Consider the following 27,945-nt stretch of genomic DNA (forward strand, 5'->3'; position numbering starts at 1 on the left):
ATAGACAGACAGAGACAGTGAGACAGAGACAGACAATCATTTTGTATTGTACTTATCCTGCCTCACCTCTGGGCAAGTTCATCCTTTCTTCTTGTTTCTCAATGCCCCGAGTTTGGACTTCAGCTCTTACTCGCATTTATTTACCTGACCCTATTATTTGATGTAGAAATGTCTGTATGTCTCTACTTTTTTAAATTAGTGGGCTATGATTTGCTTATGGAAGCCATCCTCTCCATTTGCAATCATATGCATGTCCGTGCAAAATTCCCCAAAGCAAACTGACTAGAATTGCAATTAAGGTGACATATAATGCAGTGCAACGGGACTGTCCCTGCTTTAGTTCATACGTGGGAGCAAAATTCTTAGCTATGAAAATAGCTTGCTTGTTATTCATACGGATATGCTCTAACAAGTATGTTGTTGTAAAACTGATCAACTAACTTTGATGTTCATGTCATCAATTATATGGAAAGATATTATAGGTAGGGGTAAGACTCCTGTGAAGTTTCTTGCTGTTAGCTTGCACCCATTCAGAATCGTAAAATGTACCCACACATAGAGCAAAGTAAGTTTGTTGAGTAACAGTCATTAAATTTATTTTTAATTTTCCTATATATATCTTTCATTGGTCTCTTTCCTAGTCATGTCACTTTTGCATATGTTCATGTCTAAACTTCATTTATTTCTTATGTCCACATTAAGCTGCAATTCAGACGAAACATTAAAATAAAAGCTTTTTTCAGAGTTCAGCTATCACCTTAAATAGGCAGATGCATATTATTACAAAGTATGCAATATGCAATATTTTAAATCTAAAGTGTCATGTTTTAAACCTTCACTTCTAGTCAAGAAATGAACATCATATATGTGCAGAGAAGTGAAAATCCAAAAAGGATAATCATGCTCCAAACAATTCATTTCTCCGGTCAGAGTCAGATCTAATCGGTCTGTGCCTGATTTTTTCAAGCATCCCTTTTCCAATATCAATGAATATTCCTCCAGCACATCTAACCCTAGACCCAGAAAAAGCTGCACTTTCCAGCCTCATTAAGCAGTATAACAAGCCACAGTCATACATTTGCCAGTGGGGAAACTCAGCCTAAATTCAGCATCTCTGAACAAAAACTCTTTGGTGTGAGTTCTCCTTTCTCACCCATCCCAAACATACCTACGTAAAGATTAAAGCCACATTTGGAGGATGAGGACAAGAAGGCATAAATCTCTTCCTTCAAAAGTCCTGAACCACAGAGATGCCTTTCAAGTTCAGATAAGAAAGTTGACTCTGTTGATCTGAGAAAGTTGTTTTTCATGACAGCCTCCTCCTAAAACTATTGGTCTAGTTCATTTGGAATGTTTCTGGGCCTCTCAAGAGCAAAACAGAAGTTGATATAATCAGGAACTGAACTTCCTTCTCTTCTCTCTTTTTGCCGGGGGGGGGGGACGACCCTAAAGAGAACTGCTGTTGGAGAAGGAGAGTGGCAGTAAGCTTCAACTGCAGCTGTAACAGTAGAATTGCAGGAGATAGCCTTTTTCCGGGATGAGCAAGTAGAATGAACAGCATTAGATGATTCTAATTGATATTGTGGGCCATCAAAAATTGCATGTATATATTTAAAATTTGAGTGGCACAGTGGCCTAGATGTAAAGAAGCTTGCTTCCTACTTGAAAGGACTTATATCTTCAGGAGTTTAATTTCAAACTATAGAGGTCCAAGCTCATTTTATGTTTTTTTTTTTAAATAATACAATCTGACCTGGGGGGGGGGGGGGTTTCCCAAATTTCCTAGAGTCCGCTGTGGCAAATCTCTCCTGTAACATTAGAGGTGCAGCTAAATCCTTGGAATAAATGGATGATTCACTAAAGCTGAGAATAGCTTCCAGGAGAAGTAATTTAGATAAGGGATTTAACTTGGGACAGCTGGGAAATGTAGCCCTTTGGTCTAGGAGTGTCTTGTTTAGGATCTGCTGGTAGATCCATAAATACCAAAGATGCTTGAAATGTCTATCTGCTGGGCAGTGGTGAAATCTAATTTTTTTTGCCACTGGTTCTGTGGGCGTGGCTTGGTGGGGGAGTCATGTGACTGGGTGGACGTGGCCAACTTTTTTTTCCACTTTTTAAAGCATTTTTTCCTCCTGGTTCAAGTGAATAGGCAGGAAAAAATTGCTTTAAAAAGTGGGGGGGAAACTTCTGACGATCGTGCGGATCAGCTGTGAGTCGCGTGATCGTCGGAAGCTTCCACCCCCCACCCCCTGCCTTTTAAAGCCTTTTTTCCTACCTATTCACCTGAACTGGCAGGAAAAAAAATGCTTTAAAAAGTGGGGGGAAAGCTTCCGGTGATTGCGCGATCCTCTGAAACTTTTTTTTTACTACCAATTTGCAGAACCAACGACAATTGTCCCTACTGGTTCAACCCAACCGGGCCAAACTGGGAGGATTTCACCCCTGCTGCTGGGGTTAAATTATCCATCTTCTGATCATCTTCATTCTTTTTCTCTATATGAATATCTGCTCCATCTTTCTTAAAATACTGTGTCCAAAATACTCAAAATGACATCGGATCAATGCAGAATACAGTGGAACAACGACTACCCAAGATCTAAAACTACATTTCTTCTAATGCAACTTATGATTATTTTAACTGTTTAAACATGCCTGTGATTCAATGATATTATTCTGGGCTACCTGTATATAATTCTTGCCCAAGAACCATGCTGCAGTTACTTTTTCTAAAAGGTTCAATAAAGTAAGAGGCAGAAAACCCTTTTCCTGATTCTAAGCTGTTTAATTGTGGCCAAAGGACCACAATAGAAGGACGCTATACAACCTACATGCAGTGGTCAATAAGGCACAACAAACACACCAGAAGATACACCAGTAAACAAGTACTACAATCATAGCAGATAATGACTATTTGCAGTTATGTTCAAATGTATTTTGCTTTTCCTTTAATCCAAAACTCCAAAAACATTAGCTCTTCTAAACATTTTGTCTTCCAGTTCCTATGGTCATACGAGACTTACACACATAGATACACAGGCACAAGTGTATGCATACATGTCAGTGGTGGGATTCACATAATTTAACAACCGGTTCTCTGCCCTAATGACCAGCTGGATAGGAATGGCTCGGTGGCCGTGTGGCATGGCCAACCCAACGTCACTCACATCAACAGGCACTTCACCTTAGCTGTTACAATGTAATAAGGGTTAACTGGAGAGGCAATTTCTGTTATGCAGGGCAATAAAGATTAGGCTAGAAGCAATACCAGACTGTTTCCTTCCTGCCTTCCTTAGGATTAGCCATGTAAAGTGGAAAAAAAGCAAAAGGAGATTTCTTCCAACAACCGGTTCTCTGAACTGCTTAGAAAGTTAACAACCGGTTCTCCCGAATAGGTACGGACTGGCTGAATCCCACCGCTGATACATGTTCACAACCACTCCACCAAGTTGACTTTTACTACAGTTTAGCCACTAATTCCTGAGATCATCACTAACAGCCTAGAAGTTTATTTAAAAAGAGAAGCAAAAATTAGTACTTACAACTTTTCAAGAGCATGGAGTCCCAAAAAAGTGCCATTCTTCAGGGTTGTTATTTTGTTATTGCTCAAAATCCTGGAGAAAGAGAAAGGTGTTATGTAGTTTCTGTTGTCCATACATGCAGGGCTTAAGGAGGCAGGCGAGAGGTTTGGTTCTCATTGATGGATTCATTAGTTCCCAAAGAGATAAACTAGCTAAACATTCACCCAGAACCCCAAATCCTCTTTTTTGCAGCCTGCAGAACCTTTTTAAGCATAGTTTCCCCAAATCAGCCATGCAGCTTCCAATCAAATTCCAAAGCAGATCATGCTCACAGTTTTTGGAATAGCCTAAATTGCATCCTTCTTTCAGAAAAAAAAAAGGGGGAGCCCGCTATATAATAATTATTATTATTACTTTGTCAAATAGTCAGCCAGATGTTCAGATGGGATTTGGCAGTTTTATCTACCTATCAAGTGCTTCCCAAGGAGCTGGATTAGGCAGATGTTGATGTTTGATGATGTTAGAGATATTGCAGAGTGTAAACTGTTCCAAGTAAAACTGTCTTTTGCAATTGATGGTGAATTTGTCAATGCCAATGGTGTTCAAGTCATTTTGGGATTGTATCTAAGGTGCCTATCACTATTCCCTTTGCTTTCTTTTGCCATAGTTGTTCTATTTCTATTTGCAAGTATTTGTATTTTGTAATTATTATTACATATATGCATGACATGCCCCCCCTGACTTTTGCATAATGGCTCCAATTGCAACCCTTCCCCTCTCTTTCCACATGTTAATGGTAGCTTCAAATGTTGGTCATTTCTGCATTAGTCAGCACCATGTGTTTTTGGGTGGCTGTAGATGGTTTAACGGAAAGACAGCAGAGACTAACACAAACTGATGAAGTCATGATTAGCTGTCACTCCTTTGCAAGCACAATTCGCATAATGCTTCTCAGACATGATGGGGTTTGCTTTCACATCAGCTCCACGGATAATAGTAACGTTTACAAATGGGGAACAGAGGCCAGGTGCCAATGCTTTTCCCATGGCTGAAGGAAACCGAGGAGAAAGGCCTTATCTAAACTGTACCAGCTGGTTAATGGGATTTTTTTTTAATACATATATCTCATCTCTCCCTTCATCTGAATCCATTATTTTACTCTGTGCCATTACTGGCTGGGAATGTGTGCGGTGTGGCTGAGTGACACGGTTAGATTTTCATCACTGCTATTCTTAGCAGAATGAAATAAGCTTGCAAAGCCTAGCAAAATGGAACTAACAAAGGCGTAATTTAATAAATGGAATAATAAACATTGCAAAACAAACAGATGTAAACTAAAAAGTACATAACTGGAAAGATAAACAAACCAAAGCCAAAGAAACAAAATTAGAAGGAAAAGAAATATGAAACCTATCAGCAAATGAACGGGTTGTGTACGTAGACACAAATGTACACCCACACACGCATGTGTGCACAAACACATACAATTTTTTACATGCACATGGGCAAGATCTTAAGGAAAAGTAAAAATCTTTTAGATATTGACTTCCGGTTGTACATCCGGCGCCTTCGGAAGCCTGATCCACAAGTTCTGTGGTCAGTTCTGACCTCTCCCTGTCGGAGGGTCCAGATTCGGACCATGGCCACCCTGAAGGGGTGGTGAAGTAAAGGGGGACCACATGGTAGGCAGAGGAGAGCCGCACCTCTCCTCCCTGACCTGGAAAGCCCACGCATCTGAAGATGAAGAGCAGTGGCAGCCAAAATGGCCACCATGAAGCTGGGGGCAATCTGAATACCCAAGACTGTGCTGGGGTGGAGAAAGTGAATGGAGGGTGACCTGGAAGAGAAAATATTTTTTTTATTGGAAGTTGACCCCAGAATTCCAAGGGGGAAGTATATTTAAAGCTATTGCTTAAAGCTGCGAATGGACACATGATATTGAATAATGGAAGAGAACTTTGATTTAACTAAGGAAATATGAACAACAAAATAGGTGGAAAACACGTCTTTGAATATCATAGTGATATGAAAGGGGGGAGATAAAATAGGGATGCAAAATAGTGGAGGAAAATAATAATTATATATTAATATGTTAAGATATACAAAAGGACGGAAAGTTGGTTCAGAAATGAAGAGTGATAATAAAAGGCATGTATAAATAATATGAAATATTGGAAATGAAATGTAATATTTAGGAATAATAAGACTATGTTTATGTGTACTAAAATGTATGTGACCCAGTTACCACACCATTCATGCATTGATATGTATAAAAAAATATAAAAAATAAAAATATGATTGGAAAAAAAATCTTAGATATTCACATTCAATATTTCTGTCTGGAATAGGCAGAGAAAAATCATTTGTCAGGAAAAACATCTCAGTGTTCGATTAATTCAGAAGATATCTGCATAGTTAGTTCTGCGCAAATAATATATGGTTTTTAAGGCATATTTTTCATTCTGATCCAATCATAAAAAAGAGGGAATAATCAGTAGACAGGATAAGTGTGTGTTTTCAAAGGCTGGTTGGCCAGTCCAGTAACAGCTTGGAAACACACTGAAATATTAACAAGAATAGATTTTCTCAAAACAGGAACCAAAGTCAGCTCTTGTTCTCAAACAGGACCAAGGCCTCAGAATCAAATCAATATGTATTTTCTCCATATATTTGTCTATCCTCCCCCCCACAAAGTTGTAGAGAATGCTGTCTATGCATCAACCTTGCGTGATGCTCATTTTTAGCATGTACAAGCTGAAGTTGGCAGCCTCTGGATTAGGACCTCCCACACAACAGCCTGCAAAGCTGTTGGATGGACCAAGATACTTGGTCCATCCCTTCCCACTGGGCTTCCTTATTGTATGGAAGTCCGGTTCAAGTATCCCCTAGGTCAGGGTTTTGATGGGCACTAGGAAGCTTGCTCTCAAAGTAAAGAGTTGGGAAGATCACAAAAACAGCCCTCTTTTGACCTCAACTCAAAGCAAGCAGAAAACTTGCCAACTGAAAGGAGCCAGGGAAAAAAAGGAAAAAAGAGGAGCACCCATCAATTCTTCCAGCTCTCATTAAAAAGCTTATCTAATGAGCAATTAGCCCTGGCAAGCATGCCTTGTGCTAAGAGGGCCACCAAACAGCTGCAGAGCTTTTGATAGCCTGACCTCAGCATCCACTTCAGATTCTTCTTTTCATGGAAATTTTTAAGTGAATGGGCCTTGTAGCAGCCATGTTTCCCAAACAACGGCTGTTAACAATTGCACAAAAATCTTTCACTTTTCTTAAGGTTTTGTTCCCTGTGCCAAAATAGAAACTACATTCCATTTTCCTGCCCTTTCTTCCAAATGCTCGAGAATTTCTTTCACGTTTCTCCTTGGGTTGTTTCTGAGTTGACTTCCTGATTTGACAACGATAAAGTCAGAATGACATTTGAAAATACTTGTCAAGGAGGCAGTGATGAATTGTGCAGGGAGTTTCTTTTTCTCAGGTCCACATTTTTCCATCAGTGCCCAGCTCTCTATCTGTCCAACAACTGTATATTATTATGGTTTTTAAATGCTTCTAATTGTTTAAATTCATTTCATATAGGATAGGGTGGGTGTCAGCTTCTGCTTTGCTGTTGCTTCAGCTGCCATTGAAACGGGGAGGGAGGGCTATGCCTGGCTCAGGAATTCTGGGAGTTGAAATCCACAGGCTGTAAATGGGCCATAGCCGCCCACCCCTGATATAGAAGCATCATACTAGGCTGTGAGATGCTTTTCAGAGTTTCCTTTTTAAAAAGGCATTTAATTTTGTTTTCAAATTTGTTGTAGCCTGCCTGGAAAGATTTTGCTTGAAATACAGCAGAAAACAATTTAAATCTGAAATATACATAATATGAGATACGGGATACGTAATATAGAGATACGTATGCATTCAGATCAGTGGTAGGTTTCAAAAATTGTTCGAACCTACTCTGTGGGTGTGGCTTCCTTTGTGGGAGTGGCTTGCCACCCATGTGACCGGATGGGAGTGGCTTGCCGCCCATGTGACCGGATATGAAGATGCCAACGACACTTGTCAGAACCACCTTAAATTAGCTCACACACAGCACTGGCATGCATAAGTATATGATGTAAACCTGTTTTTTAAAAGGCATATTTGGTTTGCATTAAAACAACTTCAACACACGCAATGTTCCGATTGCACCACAAACGCAGTAGTCATCCTTACCTTTCACAGAGGCACTGAGTTTTATAAATATGAGCATGCTAATGTAGAATAATCATACCCAAGGACCAGTGGTGGGTTTCAAAAATTTTTGGAACCTCTTCTGTAGGTGTGGCCTGCTTTCCGGGTCCACTGGTGGAACCTCTTCTAACCGGTTCGGTAGATTTGACGAACCGGTTCTATCGAATAGGTGTGAACTGGTAGGCACCCACCTCTGATTCAGATGCACATATACCAGTAGACCTTAAGTTATGACCATAACTGAGCCCAAAATTTCTGCCGAGACCTTTGTTAAGCGATTTTTGTCTCATTTTACAACACTTCTTTCCACAGTTGTTAAGTGAATCTATCTTCCCCATTGACTTTGCTTGTCAGAAGGTCATAAAATGTGATCTCATGACTCTGGGACATTACAACCACCATAAAGTGTATGAGTTTTGATCACGTGACCATGGGGATACTGCAACAGTCAAAAGTGTGAAAAATGGTCACAGGACACTTTTTTTCAGTGCCATTGTAACTTCAAACAGTCACTAAATGAACTGTTGTAAGCCGAGAACTACCTATACATATACAGCAATCATCAGCAGCAGCCCAAATCCAACCACTGCAGGACGAAGGCTTCTTCAGCTGCTTTCCAACAGCTTTGACACGTTGCAAACTGTTTCTTACAATTAACACCTTTGAGCTATATCATCAGCCCAATGTTTGGTAACCAATCAAAGACTGTTGTTATCCAGACTTCATCTGTTCATTCTGCACGAGATGGCCACTGCACAGCCATTCGCATGAGACATTTCACTTCCTTATGTGACATATTTCTATCTTTTGATGGGGCCATATATTTCTATTTGTGTCATATGCCATTCCATAGTTCTTGTAACTTTCAGCTTCTTTACTGCTTTTCTGTTTATAGAGTCCTGGTTTTATCTCAGAATAGATAGCATTGTATACATTGATTAAAAAAATGGATACTTTAAGCTGGCGAGTCTGCTGTTTTTTGAGTACAACACGAAGCCATCCAAATGTTCACCTATCGAGTTTAACTCAGCTCAACTGAATTTCTTCTATAATAGGTCCATGTCATCTTTAAAAACAAGGTAGATCTAGGCGTTGTCCCTCTTTGGTTCATGATTTTGCAAGGCAACTCTTTGTTGTGTTTTTTCTGAACACATCTTTACCTTGACTGGGAATTTCAAGAGAAGAAGCATGCACGTCTGGAGTCTTCTTCACCATTTGAAGAAAAGTGAACCAAGAAGGACAAACCCCAACATTAATTATGTATCCCTTGGAGTTCAATACTCCTTTTTTGACTTCCATCTGGAAAGAACATGAACTAGGTTGTTTTCATGACGTGTTTATTGTTCCTACCTTCTCCCAAGAATGTTCTCTTCCCCCCCACACACACTTCTTTCTCTATGTACATCTCATCACTCTTTTCTACCATTTAAACATTGAGGTGGGAGGTCACAGTCATACCATATGTTAAGCAAGCGATGGAAAGCCCCAGAAATTCAAAATATTATGCAGTTACAGAATTCATTATTTATTTATGAATTTGTTTTCTAAACTGCCTTTCATTTAGGAGTTGATGATCTAGAGAATGCCCCAACAATCCTGTGAGGTAGATTGCACTGGAAGAATATGAACTGGCCCAAAGTTGGCTAATGAACTCCAATGGCTAAAGTATGGGTAGGAATTAAAACTTGAGTCTCTCTACTCTTAGTCCAACATCTTAACTAGTACAGCATCTGATATGTCTATTCACATTCCACATAAAATTTGCAACTACTATATTATGAAACAATACCATTCTTCTTTTCATTTAAAGACTTTATGTTCTGTTTTTCATTTAGAAGTGACCCAGTCGAAATAAACAACTAATTGAGGGAACAATGAGTAATATTTGCTTTGGTCTCAGATATTGAAGATGTCAACTTGAAAGACATCTTCTGAGTGTCCCAAGACCTCAAATTAATAATTGTTATGATGTAGGTCAAGAAAAATTAAGTATCTGGCACAGTCCTTAGAATTTGTCACTAAAGGCAAATTGGACCATCCTTTATGGAGTGTAGTAACGCGCTAAGCTAAGCTCAGCTTTAGATATCCCATATTTGATGGCTTCTTAGGCTGCATAAAGCCAAATACAACTTCACAGCTTAAAGGGTGGTCCTGGGGTAGCTGACAGAAGAAGGCATCCTGTTTGGCAAGTTCCCTGGAATTTCCTGCCTGAACAATAGGAAAGTTGAGCCTCCACTTTTTCCTATTTGTTTTGTTAATGATTTCCTCTGGCCCTGAACCTTGTGTCTTAAAGATTTCCATGTGTGCCACACTAAGGGTGCCATGCCTGATTAAAAGCAAGCATTCTATCATTGGGTCATTCTAAACGGGAGCACGAAACAAGGCTAATCCCTTGAAGCTGACAAGTCTTGGTCTTCCTTCAATCTTTTTTTTCCCTTGATCTGAACTGGAAGTTGAGGAAGAAAGCTCAAATCTGTATTAAAGTAATAACTTCATCAGATTTTATGAATGCTCACTAAAACAACATGGAAGCTTTCAGGCTTCCAAGGAATCTCTAAGCAAGAGCTTATTTTTTTTAAAAAAGCTAACCTTTTAAGTTCAAGGCAAGAGGGCCTTGCTTCCACTACCCTAATAAGCAGCAACTCCACCTTTTGGGGGAAAGATGAGCCACATTCTAAAGCCCAGAACTTTGTCCAACGGCATGGAAGTGGGGGTGAAGTTTCCTAAGGAGGAACAGAGGATTTACTTCATGTTTAGATACTGGGGATCATCCAAGTTCCTGCCATAAAAACCAGACTACCTCCCTAAAAAGGGAAGGAGCCAGTTGGCCAAGATGTAATCTCGTAATTCTGTCTCATCTGCAGCCAGGGTCAGGAAAAGGAATCTGCCTCTCAATACTTTGGAAAGAAAAAGCTGGACCTTTTCTCCTCTTTGCTAAGCCAGCACCATTTCAGGCTCAGATTGTTCCGATCGTTCCTTGCCAAGGATGTTGTTTGGAGAAATGATACAGACTAATTTTTCATCCATCCATCCATTGATTCAGTGAAGCAAGAATTGCAGTTTTTAGAGACACTGAGAATGGACTGGATATCTCTTGAATCAAGGCTCAACCTCAAGATATTCTCCAAATAGCATATTCTCGCATGAGTGCTCTTACCAGATTATAGAAAGCTGAATTTGGGGTGGCCAACTCTTGACCATCATTATGATTAATTGTAATTTCTGGCCTGGTACAGGGAGGGAGGGAGAAGAAAAAGAGAAAGAAAAGGAAGAATGGGGGTGTTGACAGAAATGGACAACCTTCAATTTTGTAATGAGCAGAAGTACTTTGAGGAACAAGAGGAAGAGGCATAACCAAGACAGACAAAAGAAATCTGAGTCTAAGGCAGAAATGTAATTTGAGAAAATATCTCAGACTTGACCTTTCCTAGTTCTTGTGAAATAAAGGGAAGGTGGGGGAAATTACATTCAGTCTTGAAAGAATCTGTTAGAATAACCTCATATGGTAATACAAATAATATGTGCTTATGTACCTTTGATTTCCAAATTTGGTCTATTTCTAAAAGTAGCCATTGTCCCAAAGGGGGGAAAATCCTTGCTCCAGGTTTAGAAAATTAATTGCTTGTGTTGATAAATAAATCATTAATTGACTTAATAATTAAATCAGTCAATTAAGTCAGCAACACACAGGCCTAACTTGCAGAAGGTCCTCTCTCCCGAGTTCAGATTGGCACATTGTTTTAATTCCCCTTTTCAAATAGAATGACATGTTTATTTAATGGTGCTTTCTTTGGTTTAACTTAAATAAACATACATTGGAACTTAGACCATTTTAGAGACATTGTCCTAACAGCTTTTTTTAAACTTGTTTTTTTCTTCAAACTACCAATTATCTTGACTGCATTCATTGTTCTTTGCAACAGAGAGTCCTTTAAAACAGGGAACCCCTTTTTAGCCACGTTTCATTAAGCTTGAATGGCTTTGAGGGGCTTATGGCTAAGCAACAGAATTAGGACATAGAATCAAATATTGTCAATAGGCAAAATGAAAGACCAAGGAGAGGGTTGGATAGAATTGCCCTCCATTTATATGGCAGCTTTCCTTCATCTTATGTTATGACTACGTGTCCCATTATCCAGATAGCTTAAGAGATCCTTGCAACTGGTAACATTTACTTTGGCAATAAACAAACATCCCCAGGCAACAATTATAAGGCCAATGAGTCAAGTAGGGTTAGAAGTGGAGATAACTGGGAGATGAAACCAACAAGGGAAGATATGCATGGAGGTCAAAGAAACAGGTTTCCAAAGGGCCTATATAAAATCATGTTTGGCATTTTGGTGTTTCTCTCCAGCATCTGTTAGGAGGCTTGAACCTGTCTGACAAAACTCTTGTATACATAGAAAAAGAGAAGAGAGTTTATGTTCATTTGTTTAAAAGGGAAACCATATTAAAAAATTTTTAAAGCATGGACTCGAACAGCCAAGGATAACTATCTACCGCCTTGCCTAAACAATTAAGGAACTCCAACCCCATTTCCAAAGATTCAGATGCATCAGTTGTTGCATTTTCAATTGGCACTCCAAGCTTAACAAGAAAGGAGGGGAAAAGGAGAATGCAAACCATCGAATTTGGGTCACAAAACGTCTACAGGGCAAAATCCTGCCTATCTTTATATCTTAGCAAAAGAGCTCTGCACTTCCTTCCCAGAGATTTCATGAGTCCCTCCACCCATCCTCTGCTGTTGTGGGGAGGACAATGAAGAGAACAAAAGGACAAAGGGAGAGAAACATTACTGCTTCTATTCTTTTTTATTGCCTCAAAAATATGTGAGTTTCTTCTACTGACCATGGGATCGTCTGCCTTCCAAGTAAAGAAATAAGGTTTCTTCTCCAATCTAATGACCCTTCAACTGGAGGCATGTTGTTTTCCTTGTTGGCAGTTTTGCATCCCTACTTTTTTATGAGGGACCCTTGAGTTGCATAATGGATGAGGTGCCATCCAAGATATTCTTCAGACTTTCCAATGATTGGATGAAGCAATACTTTCCTTTGAAGGTAGAAAGGCAGGCCAATTAAAGGATAATTCCAGAAAATTGTATTTGGGGGTTATATCTGTCCATTGAAGTCAATTTCCCATTGACTTCAATGGACAGATATAAAGGGATTGACCTAGCATCCAGTGAAAAGGAGAAAAGTAGATTTCAAATAAATAGTTTGTCCTCCAAACTTCACTAGTTCTTAACAGGCAACTGTAGGTGCAGCCCAATGCCCCCCAAATATGTTTGTCTGTACTTGTGTGTGTGTGCATGCGTGCGCGCATGTGTGTGTGCATCCATCCTTCCCACACAGAAATATCTCTCCTTTGTAGAGGATTTGTAGAACTATAGTTCAATGGTAAAGTATATACTTTGCATTAAAAGGACCAAGGCATAAATCCTTGGCATAAATCTTAGAAAAAGTCCCATCTGAATCCCTGGAGTCTTTTGCAGTTAATGATGACAGCTCTTAACTACAAAGACCAATCATCAATGTCATGCAATTTCCTCTAGCAGGAATGAGGTCTGATTGTGAAAAAAGCATTATGGAAGAGGAATTAATGGTCCCAGAAATGATGCTGAAGGATCACCAGGAACAATTACAAATAAGACTGTAAATCTTGTCTTTCCGGGCATGCCTTAATCAGAACTTGGAGCTTAGCAGCAGACTTCTCTAAGTAAACCTGGAGGTCAGAAAGAAGTTATATATCCACAGATGATTTCCCCATAGTATGGGGAAATCAGAGTCTATATAGAGTTCTGTGCTCCAGGAATTAATTTCTGGGCTCCCCCCCACCCTAATCTCCTCTTAATGAGTTAGGAGACATCTGATCTATGTTCACATAATGATGCTTTCTGGACTGCTAATATTTGACTCACCAGCTTCATTTCAGATATATTACATAGGATTATTTGCAGCCGCAATCAGACAGGCCCTATAGTCAGTGGTGAGATTCAGCCAGTTCGCACCTATTCGGGAGAACCAGTTATTAACTTTCTAAGCATTTCAGAGAACTGGTTATTGGAAGAAATCTCATTTTGTTTTTTTCCACTTTACAGGGCTAATCCTGTAAGGAAGGCAGGAAGGAAACAGTCTGGTGTTATTTCTAGCCTAATCTTTATTGCCCTGCATAACAGAAAGTGCCTCTCCAGTTAACCCTTATTACATTGTCACAGCTAATGCAAAGCGCCCATCGATGTAAATGACATTGAGTTGGCCACGCCCACCCAGTCACATGACCACTGAGCCATGCCTAACCATCTGGTCATTAGGGCAGAGAACTGGTTGTTAAATTATTTGAATTCCACCACTGCCTATAGCGCGGGCATATTTGGATAGATATACATATGGAACATCAAGCATAAAAATTTGATTGAAACAGCTACAATGCAATAAAAAACCATAAAGCTATTAAAGGAAAAGGACCATTCATCAATTCAATCTAAAGATCTTGCAAAGGATAGGAACCTAAACTATATTGCCAAAAGTATTCGCTCACCCATCCAAATAATCAGAATCAGGTGTTCCAATCACCTCCATGGCCACAGGTGTATAAAATCAAGTACCTAGGCATGCAGACTGTTTCGACAAACATTTGTGAAAGAATGCGTCGCTCTCAGGAGCTCAGTGAATTCCAGCGTGGAACTATGGATTTACAACAAATCCAGTTGTGAAATTTCCTCGCTCCTAAATATTCCACAGTCAACTTTCAGCTGTATTGTAGGAACGTGGAAGTGTTTGGGAATGACAGCAACTCAGCCACGAAGTGGTGGGCCACATAAACTCGTCCAACATCAGTGTGTGACCTCACAAATGCACTTCTGGAAGAATGGTCAAAAATTCCCATGAACACACTCCTGAACTTTGTGGACAGCCTTCCCAGAAGAGTTGAAGCTGTTATAGCTGCAAAGGGTGGACCAACATCATATTGAACCCTATGGATTAGGAATTGGATGTCACTTACAGTAAGTTCATATGCGAGTAAAGGCAGGTGAGCGAATACTTTTGGCAATATAGTGTATATAGTTAGGTTTTTTCCTTCCTAACATTTTTCAAAGTAAGTGCTGAGTCCACTTTTTTCAGATCAGCTGACAGTTGATCCAGTGGTTGCAACAAGAATTGACCCACTAGAGTGTTGCCTGAGCTTGAAATCATGAGCCATGATAGAATGACTGGCCCAAAATCATCCAGCCAGTTTTCATGCCAAAGGCAGGTCTTAAACTCATGGTCTCTCCTGGATTCTAGCCTGGTGTCTTAACCACTAGACCAAACTGGCTCTACTTCTATACTACTACGAATTAAAACATAATAATGCCAGGAGACCCAAACCACGGGATGCTCAAATCCTATCACAATGACTTTTAGCTAACATATTACACCTTTTTCAACTATTGGGCCCCTAGTTTACAGTAGTGTCCATTTCTAACACACAGTTGAACATTTAGGGAATTCTTAAGGGTACCAGCCTGGGGAAATTGAATGGAATTGTTTTAAAGACTGGCGGGATTTAATTTAAATTAAATACTGAAGGAAGCTCACCACCAGATTGCAAGAACATAAGTGAACAGTCAGATGAGGAGACCCAAACTCATTGATAGCCTCACATTGCAATGAACAAGGACACATTCAATTTCACAGCAACTAAGATTGTTGGCCATGCAGGTACAAAGATAGCCAGGGAAATGATTGAAGCCTGGGAAACAGTTAACATAAGTGGTGATTTACCTCCAGCTTAACAAGTACTTAGAAGCTGAGGTTTTGGCACCACAAGGAAACAACAGCCAATTGCCTGCCATCAACACACTAGTCAATCAATAGGAAGGCACCACATAAACACGATGATGGAACAGCCCAAAGCATATATTCGGATAGAGATAGTTTCCAGATCATCCGAAAGCTCAGAAAAGTTAAAACTCTGGGACCGACCCAGATTTGATCTTAAATACTGGCTGTTTTATTCTCTGTCCTTTCCAAATACTGTATATCCTAGCAGGGAAATCTTTTTCTGCACCGTTGGCTTGGAGCTGTCTGCCCAACTATCAAACTCTCGGCTCTGATTCAGTCATCACCTAAGCAGTTTTAGTCAGATTTTTCATATGAGCCAAAGCTGAATCTTCCCACAGAACCCCCTCTCCATTCCTTGTCATTACCGATTACTCATTAGGTTAAAAATAAGCAACAGAAGGAAGCAATGCAGAGGCACCAGAAAGGGAAAAAATACTGTATAGTTTTGCAGATAAGCAGAGCCATGGATAAAGCGATCCTCAAAGTTATTGTTTTAATTTTCACAATTGGCTTATGGTGTTGCATTTTTCATGGTAAGTAAATCTGGCTTCCACCTTGACCAAGGGTTGCAAAAGGTGATCCCATGACCCCACGACACTGCAATCGTCATAAACATAAATCGGTTGTCCAGCATCCAGATAAAAATCATGTGACTGTGGGGATGCTGCAATGGTCATAAACAGGGGTGGGTTCCTGCCAGTTCTAAGCTCTTCTATAGAAGAGGTTCCGCAAATCTACAGTGCCATTTAGAACTGGTTCCAGCTCCCTCCCCCCAACCATCCGCACATCATCAAGATGAAGAGAGAGAGGAGGAATTCTGGGAGTTGAAGTCCACAAGTCTTAAAGCTGTCAAGTTTGAACACCCCTGGGGTTTTGTTTTCTAAAGGATTATGGGTGCAAGGGTCTTGTAACTTGACAGCTTTAAGACTTACTTGCTTCAAATGCTAGAGTTTCTGAGCCAACATTTTGATTGCTAAGCAAGAACATTGTTAAGTGAGTTTCACCACATTTTGCAAGTTGGCCACGTCCACCCAGTCACATAGCCAGCAAGCCACTCCCACAAAGCAGGCCACACCTACACAAGAGGTTCTAAAAAAATTTGAAACCCACCACTGGTCATAAGCGTGAAAAATTGTGTCATTGGAACTTTGAATGATTAGTAAATGAACTGTTGTAAGTCGGGGACTATTTATATATTCCCAAATAGGCCATCCTGCAGATAAACTGACCTCAAATTCTTGAGTACATTTCTGAACCTAAAAGTCTTAGCTTACCTACAAGTATATATGGCACAAAATTTCAGGTATTCATACAGTTCCCCCCCCCCCCCCAAATTTGCTGCCATTGTAGGATGACAATGGAAAGTGCAATTGATTCAGCTTTATTTATTGTGCTAGAAAGAATGTTGGCCATCTTGCAATCAGGCCAAAATGTTAGCAATCTTGCCCAGCATATCTCAGGAGATACATTAGACTCCAGATGGGAGTCCCCAGGCACTTCATTATTGGGACCACAACTTCTTTCAGCTCAGCTTCTCCATGTTCTGTTATTGGAAGTAAAAAAAAAAAAAGTAAGAAATTGTGACCCCAAAGGTTTATTTCAGTCACACAGCTCTCTTGTGAGCCAAGGTTCTTTCTCTCTTCCTACCACTGAAGGTAATACATGTTTTTAAAATAGCTTCATCTTGGTTTGGGACAGGAGACTATTTGGGCTTTTTGGAAAACTGATGCCCACAGATTCTGGGGTATACAGATTAAGTTAACTAATAATAACTTGTCCAGAATGCATGGCCCCACATTAAGATGGAAAAACCTCACTAGGATTCTTGCCCAAGAAGTGGTTAAAAATGAAATATTTGCCTCGGTCAGCTAGTTTCATCCTACTCAGCCCTCCTCCTTGGGACAACCACATTACTAACCATCATCTAGATAGATGCTTTGCATTTCTAAATTGTATTTGCTGCTGCAAAAAAGAACACGAGGAGGGCTTTGATCCAGAAGAAGAGCCACAAGCTGATTTCTGAGAGTTCTGAAAGGCCATCAGAGATGCTCAAAATCTGTGGTATGCCAGAGGACAGATAGGATCAAACAAGCAAGAAAGAAGCCATTTCCAATAGAATGCCCTACCAGATACTTCAGGATTGGTATTAACCAATCTTATGGTCACTTCTGGGAAACACGAACAGTAACAGATGAAGTCAGAAGGAAAGAAGAAAAGCCACAGAAGATTCTAAAGGTTAGAAGTGTCATCGAGCGACTTCAGAGGTGGGTTCCTACCAGTTCACACCTATTCGGTAGAACCGGTTCGTCAAATCTACTGAACCGGTTAGAAGAGGTTCCACCAGTGGACCCGGAAAGCAGGCCACACCTACAGAAGAGGTTCCAAAATTTTTTGAAACCCACCACTCGTCCTTGGATATGATTATTCTACACTATCATGCTCATATTTATAAAACTCAGTGCCTCTGTGAAAGGTAAGGATGACTACTGCATTTGTGGTGCAATCAGAACAGTGCGTGTGTTGAAGTTGTTTTAACGCAAACCAAAGATGCCTTAAAAAAAACAAGTTTACATCATATTCTTATGCATGCCAGTGCTGTGTGTGAGGTAATTTAAGGTGGTTCTGTCAAGTGTCGTCGGCATCTTCATATCCGGTCACATGGGCGGCAAGCCACTCCCATCCGGTCACATGGATGGCAAGCCACTCCCACAAAGGAGGCCACACCCACAGAGTAGGTTCAAACAATTTTTGAAACCCACCACTGAGCGACTTGTTCAGCCAAATGAAGGGTCAGTAGGATTTCTCTGGTAAATGTCCACATGGATATTCTCATTCATTCCAGATCATGGTGGTCCCAAGGGTGCTTTTATTTTAAAGACAACTGGACTTGCTAATATATTCCTTTAAGACATTTTGCTTCTCATTCAAGAAGCTTCTTTAGTTCTAACTAACTTGATTTCCACACCAGTTAGTTAGAACTCCTGGATGAGAAGCAAAACATATTAAAGAAAAAAACAGTTGCTTTTGAAACAAATGCACCTTTGGGACATTCCCCTAGCAGCAGATTAGAACAGTGGCCCCCAACCTTTTGAGCACCAGGGACTGGTTCTGTGGAGAGAGGTTTTCCCATGGACCAGAGGGGGCATGGTTTCATGTGCTGCCTGCATCCCACGGATAGGGGGGGGGCATGGTTTCTGGCATGCTGCGGACCGCGGACCCTAATCCTGGATTAGAAAGTAGAACACCAGTTTGGAAGGGACCTTGGAGGTGTTCTAGTCCACGGGTCTCCCACCTTGGCAACTTTAAGCCCGGTGGACTTCAACTCCCAGAATTCCCCAGTCAGCTTTGCCCAAGTCTGCCAGGCTTAAAGTTGCCAAGGATGGAGACCCCTGTTCTAGTCTAATACCCTGCTCAAGCAGGAGACCATAGACCATTCCAGACAAATGGCTGTCCAACCTCTTCTTGAAAACCTCCAGTGATGGAGCACCCAAAACTTTGGCAGGCAAGCCGTTAGATTAGATTTGACCAGAGCCACTAAAGGATGCTGATGTAGCATTGCTGCCCACCTTGAGCCAATCCCTTACAAGCAACACAATCTTCACACTGAGTCACCTCCCATTTCCAGCAGCTTGAAGCTAATGCCACTTAATTGCTAGGCACAAAAGCTCCTATGGCTCTGCTAGAAGAGTTCTAGGAATGACCACCAGCCTATCACGCAGCTGAGCTCATTTGCTAGGGAATGTTCCTTCTTTCTTTAATCTCAAACTAGGAGCTGAAAGGAAAACACACGATTATTTTCTCAAGCGTGCTGGAATCCACTTGAATAAATAACAGTTCCAGAAATGGGGCTGCTAAAACAATAAACTTCCTCGGAGCTGACCCCAAAAAGCGATGGGGGTGGTTGGAATGCCTTCTCTCCGTCAGAAAGGATGGAGAAGTGCAGGAAACCTCCACTCTCACCTCTAAAGTTGATTCCTACCAACTTGCCACCACTGATGGCAGAGGATGGAGCTGAAAGCAGAAGAAAAAGAAGGGGGGCGCTATTCTTACAGCAGAATATGAAGCTGAAAGCAGAAGAAGGAGGAGGAGGGGGAGGGGGAGGGGAGGAAGGGAAAGCTTCTCTTACAGCAAAATATGGAGTTGAAAGCAGAAAAAAAGAGAAGGGGGGTTCTTTTGCAGCAGAATATGGAGCTGAAAGGAAAAAGAGAGAGGGGGGCTTCTCTTTTTTCAGCTCTTTCTGTTGTTGTTGTTGTTGTTGTTGTTTAATCTGCAATAATTAAAAGCACATGTTTAGAAGCTACAGATAGAGTTCTGCATGAAGAGACGGGCTGAACCTGCCATCAACCTATTTGGATCATTTCAGATGTGGTAGCAAGAAGAATATTTTGACCTTTTTTAAAAAAAGAAAATGCCATATAAAGTTAACGAAAACATAAACAAACAAACACAATATTCAATAAATTAGGCAGTGAAAAATGAATAGAAAACCCATTCCTTCCTTCCTTCCTCCCTCTTCCCGAGACAATAATTGTAGAAAACACATGCAATCATCCATAAAACTTTCCAGGCAGGCTCAAATTTATTCTACTATAATTCAGTATTGTTTTTAGTAAAGTCTAAACAAAGACATTGGAACTGCAAATAGTGAATCTACCAAAATTACCATGTTACTATGGTTTTTTTCTTTATAATCTAAACACCATTGAAATATAGAATACCAATTTTCTCATGCCAAGCATTCCAATAAAGAGTATTTCTAGGAAAGCTTGAAAACTGTTTGAAAACAACATTAAAATCACAGCATATATCCTTAAAAAGTTGTTTACCAGTGTGTGTGTGTGTATATCATACTGGATACTTTTGATGGATGGTTTATAAAATGTTATAGGGCACATAAAATCAACACTATGTATATTTTCAGTTACTTTTACTGAATCCTAGTTAGCAAACTTGCTACACCAGATCTCCTTTGTGGAACAATGAGTTCGAGATTGATTTGAGGAAATAATACACAACTCAACTATATTATGTTTCTGATATTTGTAAGCATATCAAGTGAAACAGAATCAGGAAGGGCATAATAGCCAAATAGAAACGGAGATTGTGCATTTTTAAATTTATCCAGTGTGGAAAGCACAGGGCTTATCCAGGATGCAAAAGCATATTCTAAGTATTTGTGGACTCCTTCTCCCACTAAATCTTAACCCGCAGTTGACTAACCACAATAGCTAGATTCATACAATACACTAACTCCAACCCAATCACATTATTAATTATTAATTCTTTAAGGAGCCTTGCCTAATATTGACATGAAACAAACTAATGTTTAATGTACTGAAATGTTGATCTATTTTTTCTCTTTCCTCTCAAAACATTCAGAGAAAGAGTTTCCAGAGTTTCATCATGGACTAACCACAGCTTGTTATGCTAGCCAAAACCAAACTGCTGCTACAATGTTTTCTGGAAACAAGCCAGCTCCCAAATCATAGTTTACAATAGATTCACTAATCCAGGATTTGGAAACCCTCCAGCAGCTTTGGACTACAGCCCCCAAAGTTACTCAAAAGTTATTCAGGTTGCTTACCCCCTCAAGTTTCAACCACACATGAAAGGCACAAAGTCACTTTCAGAGCTGGTTCCCACAGCATACCAAAGAAGGGAGAAAAGTAATAAAAGTCCCTTATCTTTCTTGCACCTAAAATTACATCATTACAATGACAAGGACCATAACATTTTAATTTAATTTTTAAAATTTTATTGTAAATATCAGTTGGGTTTTTTTGGATACTTTATTCAATGTCCCTTTTAATTTTTGTAATATGTGTTTTCTTTTATGTTGTACGCCGCCCTGAGTCCTTGGGAGAAGGGCGGCATATAAATCCAATAAACCTCAACCTCAACCACCACCATAATAATTCCTGCTCCTGTTATAATCCAAACACTTTATTTGCATACCTAGATTTTCTTCCACCAGGATGCTGAGGAAAGGGTAACATACAGAATTATTATTACAAGTCTACCCAATATAGAGCATGAGGCAAATCAGGAGATTCAGGCAGTTCAAATACAGTATGTGTAAAGATTTATTTTATAAGTTTAAGCTCTCTACAAGAATCTGAACTACTAACGGTCAAGGGAAATTAATGAAGGTTAAGAATACAAGATATTCAAGGTGGGCTGGACTTAGATCTCTTGTGGGTGTGAAGAGACTTATAACTGATGACATGTTTGACCCCTCCCTCAGGCTCAGTCTGGTCATTTCCTACAACTAGGCACCTTTGGATAATACCCACACTATTTTGGATACTGAAAACAGCAGGGGAAGAAAGTGGTGCTCCCAATGCAATGATGGTCCCATGTCATCATAACTCCTTCCTGGTTTCCCTACTCAACATTCTTTTGAATGGGATGTTCTGAGCGTCAGTCTCCAATGGCACACCTGATTTAATCCTTATGGCAGGAGGCAGGATACTTGCTACAGCTCTCAATGCCAGCCAGGAGCCCCAGGGAATCAAGAAAAGGTTAGGCTAGGATTCCTGACAGTGTTCTTGAGCCTGGGGCAGGGGTGAGTTCCTGCCAGTTCTAACCTCTTCTATAGAAGAGGTTCCACAAATCTACTGTGCCGTTGAGAACCGGTTCCAGCTCCCTCCCCCCGCCCGTCCGCACATCATCAAGATGAAGAGTGAGAGGAGGAATTCTGGGAGTTGAAGTCCACAAGTCTTAAAGCTGTCAAGTTTGAACACCCCTGGGTTTTTTTTTCTAAAGGGTTAGGGGTGTGAGGGTCTTGTAACTTGACAGCTTTAAGACTTGCGTGCTTCAAATGCCAGATTATCTGAGCCAACATTTTGGTTGCTAAGCAAGAGCGTTGTTAAGTGAGTTTCACCATATTTTGCAAGTTGGCCACGCCCACTCAGTCACATGACTGCCAAGCCACTCCCACCTGGTCACATGGCTGGCAAGCCACTCCCACAAAGCAGGCCACATCTACAGAAGAGGTTCTAAAAAATTTTGAAACCCACCACTGTCCTGGGGCTACAAGATCAATGGTGAGTTTCATAACTGAGTAGAGCATTGATGCGGTGATGGGAAAAAGTGTTGCTCTTGAGGCTTGATGCAAGAGGGTGCTGAGTCAGCTACTATCAAAGCTTGCTGTCTGCAGCACTTTGACCTCCAAGAGCATCCAGTCTTTCTCCAGATGGATCGAAAAAGAATAGTAGTAAATAATAAAGACTCAAGTCAGCAAGAACTGTTGGAATGGGAGATACAGTCAGCAAACTGGAGATGAGACACTCTCAAGGACCACCTAAGCAACCATAGAACTGCAGTGAGCATCAAATGCCTGCCCAATAGAAACTCTTTGACAATTATTTATTTGTTCTTATTACATTTTTATCCTGCCCTTATTGCTTTATAAGTAATTCAAGGCACCTACTCCTTTCTCCTCCTATTTTCCCTGCAACCACCCTGGGAAATGAGTCAGGCTGAGAGAGAATGACTGATCCAAAGTTATCCAGCTGGCTTTTATGTCTAAGATGGGACTAGAACTCCGAGCCTCCTGATTATTGGCCCAAAGTCACCCAGCTGGTTTTCACGGCTAAGGTGGAATCAGAACTCACAGTCTCCTGGTTTCTAGTCAAATACTTCAACTACGAGACCAAACTGGCTATATTCTGATGAGAGTCAATGACCAACCCTTCTCCTCAATCAAAAGTTAGATGGGGAACAGAGGAACAATCAGGCTTGTAAGGGAATAAACAACGAGAATAAAACATTGGAAACATGTCAAGAAGAGACTAGGCAGAAGGAAAATAAATTGGAACAAGAAAATAAATTGTAGCCAAGAGGTCAGAAAAATTGGAACAGAAGTAGTACACTGCAATTTTGCCTTTCTCTCCCCCCCTCAACCTCTAGATTTGTACCCCTCAGAAAATATGTGATTTTCTAAGCCATCGTGTTACAGGAACAAATCAGGGCAGCTCACAATTTCCACATCTGGAAAAGGTTTGAACTCCTTCATGAGAAGGGAACACAACTGGCTCTGACCTTAGACAGCTATCTGTCTCTTGTTAGGAATATAGTACTTTTTCCATCAAGCTATTAGCACAGAGGTCAACCAGGAAAGGAGGGGATTAGAATCTTGTTAATGAATGCCAAGATAGATCCTGCCAATTCAGCACAATTGGAGCAATAGGCAGCAGACTCTGCTCACTACCTGTATGCTGTCAAGGTTAAAATGTTGGCCTATGAACAAGGTGTTATAGAATTTAAACTAGGACACCTTGTTCATAGACCAGCATTTTAACCTCGACAGCATACAGGTAGCTAGCTTTGGTTAATCTTTCTCACAGACTAAGCTACATCATAGGATTGTTTGGTAGATAAAGTTAGAGGGAAGTGTCTTATGCATACCTCCTTGAGCATTTCATGGCACATGAAGCAAGAAACAGTTGCTAGGAGCCACGGTGACACAGTAGTTATCCTTCCAAAGTTGGTAAAATGAGGACCCAGATTGTTGGGAGCAAAATTCTGACTCTGTAAGCTGCTTAAAGAGAGCCAGTGGTATATAAGACTAAGTGCTATTGCTATTTCTAGATGTAAAAACCAGTGCACTAGAAAAAGGCTGCTGAGTGACTGAGAAATGCTTGAATCAGCATTCTTAGCTATTTTGCAATAATAAAACTCAGAGCCTAAATATTTTTTTAGGAAATCATCTCATCTTGTACTCAAGAAAAGGCACCAAAATCTAGCCTGAATGATGATTAGGATCACTATATTGCTATATGGATTGCAGAAACATAGGTGCAGATGTGTTCTCAAAGAACACACTAAAATATTGCAAACACAAGCATGGAACCAGAAATGCTGTAGAAGGAAGAGAGCCACTGGCCTCACACTGTATAAATTCATGCTCAGTTTTGAGCAGCAATCAAAGACCTGATCCCTCCCTTCCTCCTTCCTTCCTTTCTCTCCTTTTCCTTTCCTTTCCTCCTCCCCTTCCCCTTCCTTTTCCCTTTCATTCCTCCTCCTTTTCCCATACTTTCATCTTCTTTCAACATGCCATCTTTGGATTGAAATTGCTGTCTGTAAGAATACAAAATAATGTCCAAGCCAGCCCACAAGATAAAAATCATATACTAAGGACTATAAAAGCTAATTTAAGCACCTTGAAACACTTGGATGTAATGAATGCAAGCACAAGTATAATGGCTTGGAAATAAGGTCCTGTGATCTCTCAGCTTCCCAAAAACAATTTCAAACTTTTGAAAGTTATTAACCTAGACAGGGGTGGGCACTGGAGAACTTGCAGGCTTTGAATCCCTTTTCAGTGGCATCCAGAACCCTTTTATTATAAATACCAAAAATCTGATACACCCTTTGCTTTCAAGCCGATGTCAAAAACACACCAAGACTGTAATGAAAATCTTGAAATTTTTGTTTCAAGATTTTTGTTTCAAAAATCTTGAAAGGCTTACAATAAAAAATACCTCATTTCATCACCACCACCCCAAAAAACAAGGAAAAATAGAAATCCTAGTCCCACACTTTTTGTGTGCTTATTTTTGTCCAAAATGTTGACAACTCCTGACCTATAGGGATGGTGAAGGAATTTAATCTGTGCAAATTCCAATACAAGCTGATTTGACTTGTTTCCTGAACTAAAACACTGACCCAAACTTGGTTATCTGATGACTTTTAAAATTCCTGAACATTCTGCTCATGTTCTAACACAGCTTGAGTTTAATGGGGCTTACTTCTTTCTGATATGGAAAAGAATTTTGTGCCGTGCCAAAAACATCTCTTGCATTTTCCCCCGGCTGTTCTTCTTTGATTGAAAGAAAAAGAAGGGTGTGTATGTATTTTTCAGAAGAGAAATAGAGGCTGGGTCTTCATGCCCTTATTTAATTCTTAGGTTAAAGGAAATTGGGGAATTGCCTGCATTTCATAATAGCACTTCTCCATCCAGCCTTCATGACTTCCGATACTTCCATTAAACCCCAAAGCAACAACACACCTTTTCAGGTGCAGAAATGTGAATAGCTAGAGAAGCTAGAGGTTGATAGGAATAACAGAAAACATGCCAGAAGGAGGATCCTCTTTTGTCCCTTTGCAATAGAGCTGGCCCCAAGTCATCCTGAATAGAAATTGAAAAGTCATTCTCCACCATCCTGCAAATGGGACAAAAAACAAAGGGCAGAAAACATGAAAAATTACAATGCAAATTCTGGAGTAGAGATAAAAGCCTTGAAGCTAAACAGCTTTTTCCTTCCTGAAAAGGTGACATGATAGTAGTGTTCCAATATTTGCAGGGCTGCCACAAAGAAGAGGGAGACAGCCTAGTTTCCAAAGCACCAGAAGGCAAGACAAGGAACAATGGATGGAAACTGAATCAAGGAGAGAAGCAACTTGGAATTAAGGAGAGCCGAGGTGGCGCAGTGGTTAGAGTGCAGCACTGCAGGCTACTTCAGCTGACTGCAGTTCGGCTGTTCAAATCTCACCGGCTCAAGGTTGACTCAGCCTCCCATCCTTCCGAGGTGGGTAAAATGAGGAGCCGGATTGTTGTTGGGGGCAATATGCTGACTCTGTAAACCGCTTAGAGAGGGCTGAAAGCCCTATGAAGCGGTATATAAGTCTAACTGCTATTGCTAAGGAGAAACGTCCTAACAGTGAAAGGAATTAACCAGTGGAACGGCTTTGCCTTCAGGAGTTGTAGTTGCTTCATCACTGGAGATTTTTAAGAAGAGACTGGGCAGCCACTTGACTAGAATGGTATAGGTCTCCTGCTTGAGCAGGGGATTGGATTAGAAGACCTCCAAAGTCCCTTCCAATTACGTTATTCATCTGCAGAAATGCTCCTTGACTGAGCTAAATTTTCCCAACCGTTTGGGGAAGGCCTTTCTGCTGGAAAGATGCAATATATAAAAAAAAGACAGTAACAAAGAACCATAAGCAGAGCTGAACTTGACCATCTGAAAGGGGGATGTGCACTGTGCTTTCCAACTATGCTCCAGGCCATGCAACCCTGCGCAGAAACAATCTCAAGGGTTGAGCTGCAACTCTATTCTTAAGCAAGCTTTTTACATCACATCTGGCATGGGGAGCCTTTTTTTGTTTCAGGAAGAGACTTCTGGATATCCTGTTGAGCTGAGATCCAATTTTACAGACTCCGTGATAACATTCCACTATATAACTTGGAGCCTTGTTTGAATCCTGCGGCCTCATTAGCAAGCTGCGAAAGTCAGGAATGTCTCCCCCCGCTTTCCAAGTTTTGCTCCTGAATGTATTAACTTTCCATGCATCAAGCTGAGTTTGCTGTCTGGTGCCAGAAGTCAGCTGCAATATTTCCCTTGAAGGTTACAAATGCACTGAAAATAAGCACACAAGGGGACTTGCTGGCATAAGCTCTCTTTCCTCCATTAAAAGAAAATTGGCACAAAGGTTAGAGTTTTATGAAAAGAGGCTTGCCCGCCCCTCCCTGGCCTATCCAATTTTTGCAAAAAGCAGCAAGAAACGTGTTTTTTGGACATGGATTATGCACAATCCTCAGATTTCAAAAAGGGAGAGAGCCAACACATAAAAGCATAATCTTTAAGCACAGTCCAAAGGCTTCAGGCACATCTCTGGCGTTTGCAGCCACACTCTCTGGAATAGTGCAGTGATCCACCATTAAGATTGACCTCTCCTCTCGCCCCACCCCAAGGAGGTTAGGATGGCATTGAAACTGTAATACAGGTTGTCCTCAAATTAGGTTCCACCACAATACCGCGAAGCCCTTATCCGCGGAGACATAAGCGTGAGGGCTAATCCACGCCGTCCGAATCGCTAAAGCAAATGCGACCTTACCACGCTGATATAAGCGCGAGGGCAAATCCGCGCCTTCCGAAGCACTCAGCCTAACCTAACCCTAAACCTAACCCTAAACCTAACCCTAAACCTAACCCTAAACCTAACCCTAACCCTAACCCTAAACCTAACCCTAAACCTAACCTTAAAGCAAAGCCCTAAACCTAATCCTAACCCTTACCTTAATTTAAATCGGCTTTCTGCCGCCGCGCTGTTTTAAAGCGCTCTTCTGTCGCCGCGCTGTTGTCGCAGCAGTGATGACGGCAGTGATGACGTCGCGGCTTTAGCAATGCGGTTTTATCACCGCTATTTTGACGAGCACGGTTTTGTCGTGCCACGCTCAAATTACAATCACAATAGTGCCCTCCCCCCCAAAAAATCAATTTCTGAGCAAGACAATTGTTAAGTGATTTGCCAGATCTTATGTCATTTCTTGCCACAGTTGTTAAGCGAATCAGTGTTGTTTTAAAGTTAGTATCAAGTTTTATTACAAAGACCAGAGACCAGAACAACAACAAAACCAAACACTCAAGGAATATCTA

At 40.7% G+C, this 27,945-nt stretch overlaps 1 protein-coding gene across 1 annotated transcript in view; it reads right to left on the reverse strand.

Moving 5' to 3' along the window:
• Positions 1 to 27,945, reverse strand: part of ADGRA2 (adhesion G protein-coupled receptor A2) — a 104,043-nt gene that overhangs the window by 69,445 nt on the left and 6,653 nt on the right. The window contains exon 2 of the mRNA XM_032229178.1: positions 3,540 to 3,611. Within this exon, the coding sequence (XP_032085069.1) occupies positions 3,540 to 3,611 (72 nt within the window). The remainder of the gene's footprint in view (positions 1 to 3,539; positions 3,612 to 27,945) is intronic.

The sequence above is a fragment of the Thamnophis elegans genome, chromosome 13 (assembly GCF_009769535.1).
Source record: "Thamnophis elegans isolate rThaEle1 chromosome 13, rThaEle1.pri, whole genome shotgun sequence".
Classification (NCBI taxonomy): Eukaryota; Metazoa; Chordata; class Lepidosauria; order Squamata; family Colubridae; genus Thamnophis; species Thamnophis elegans.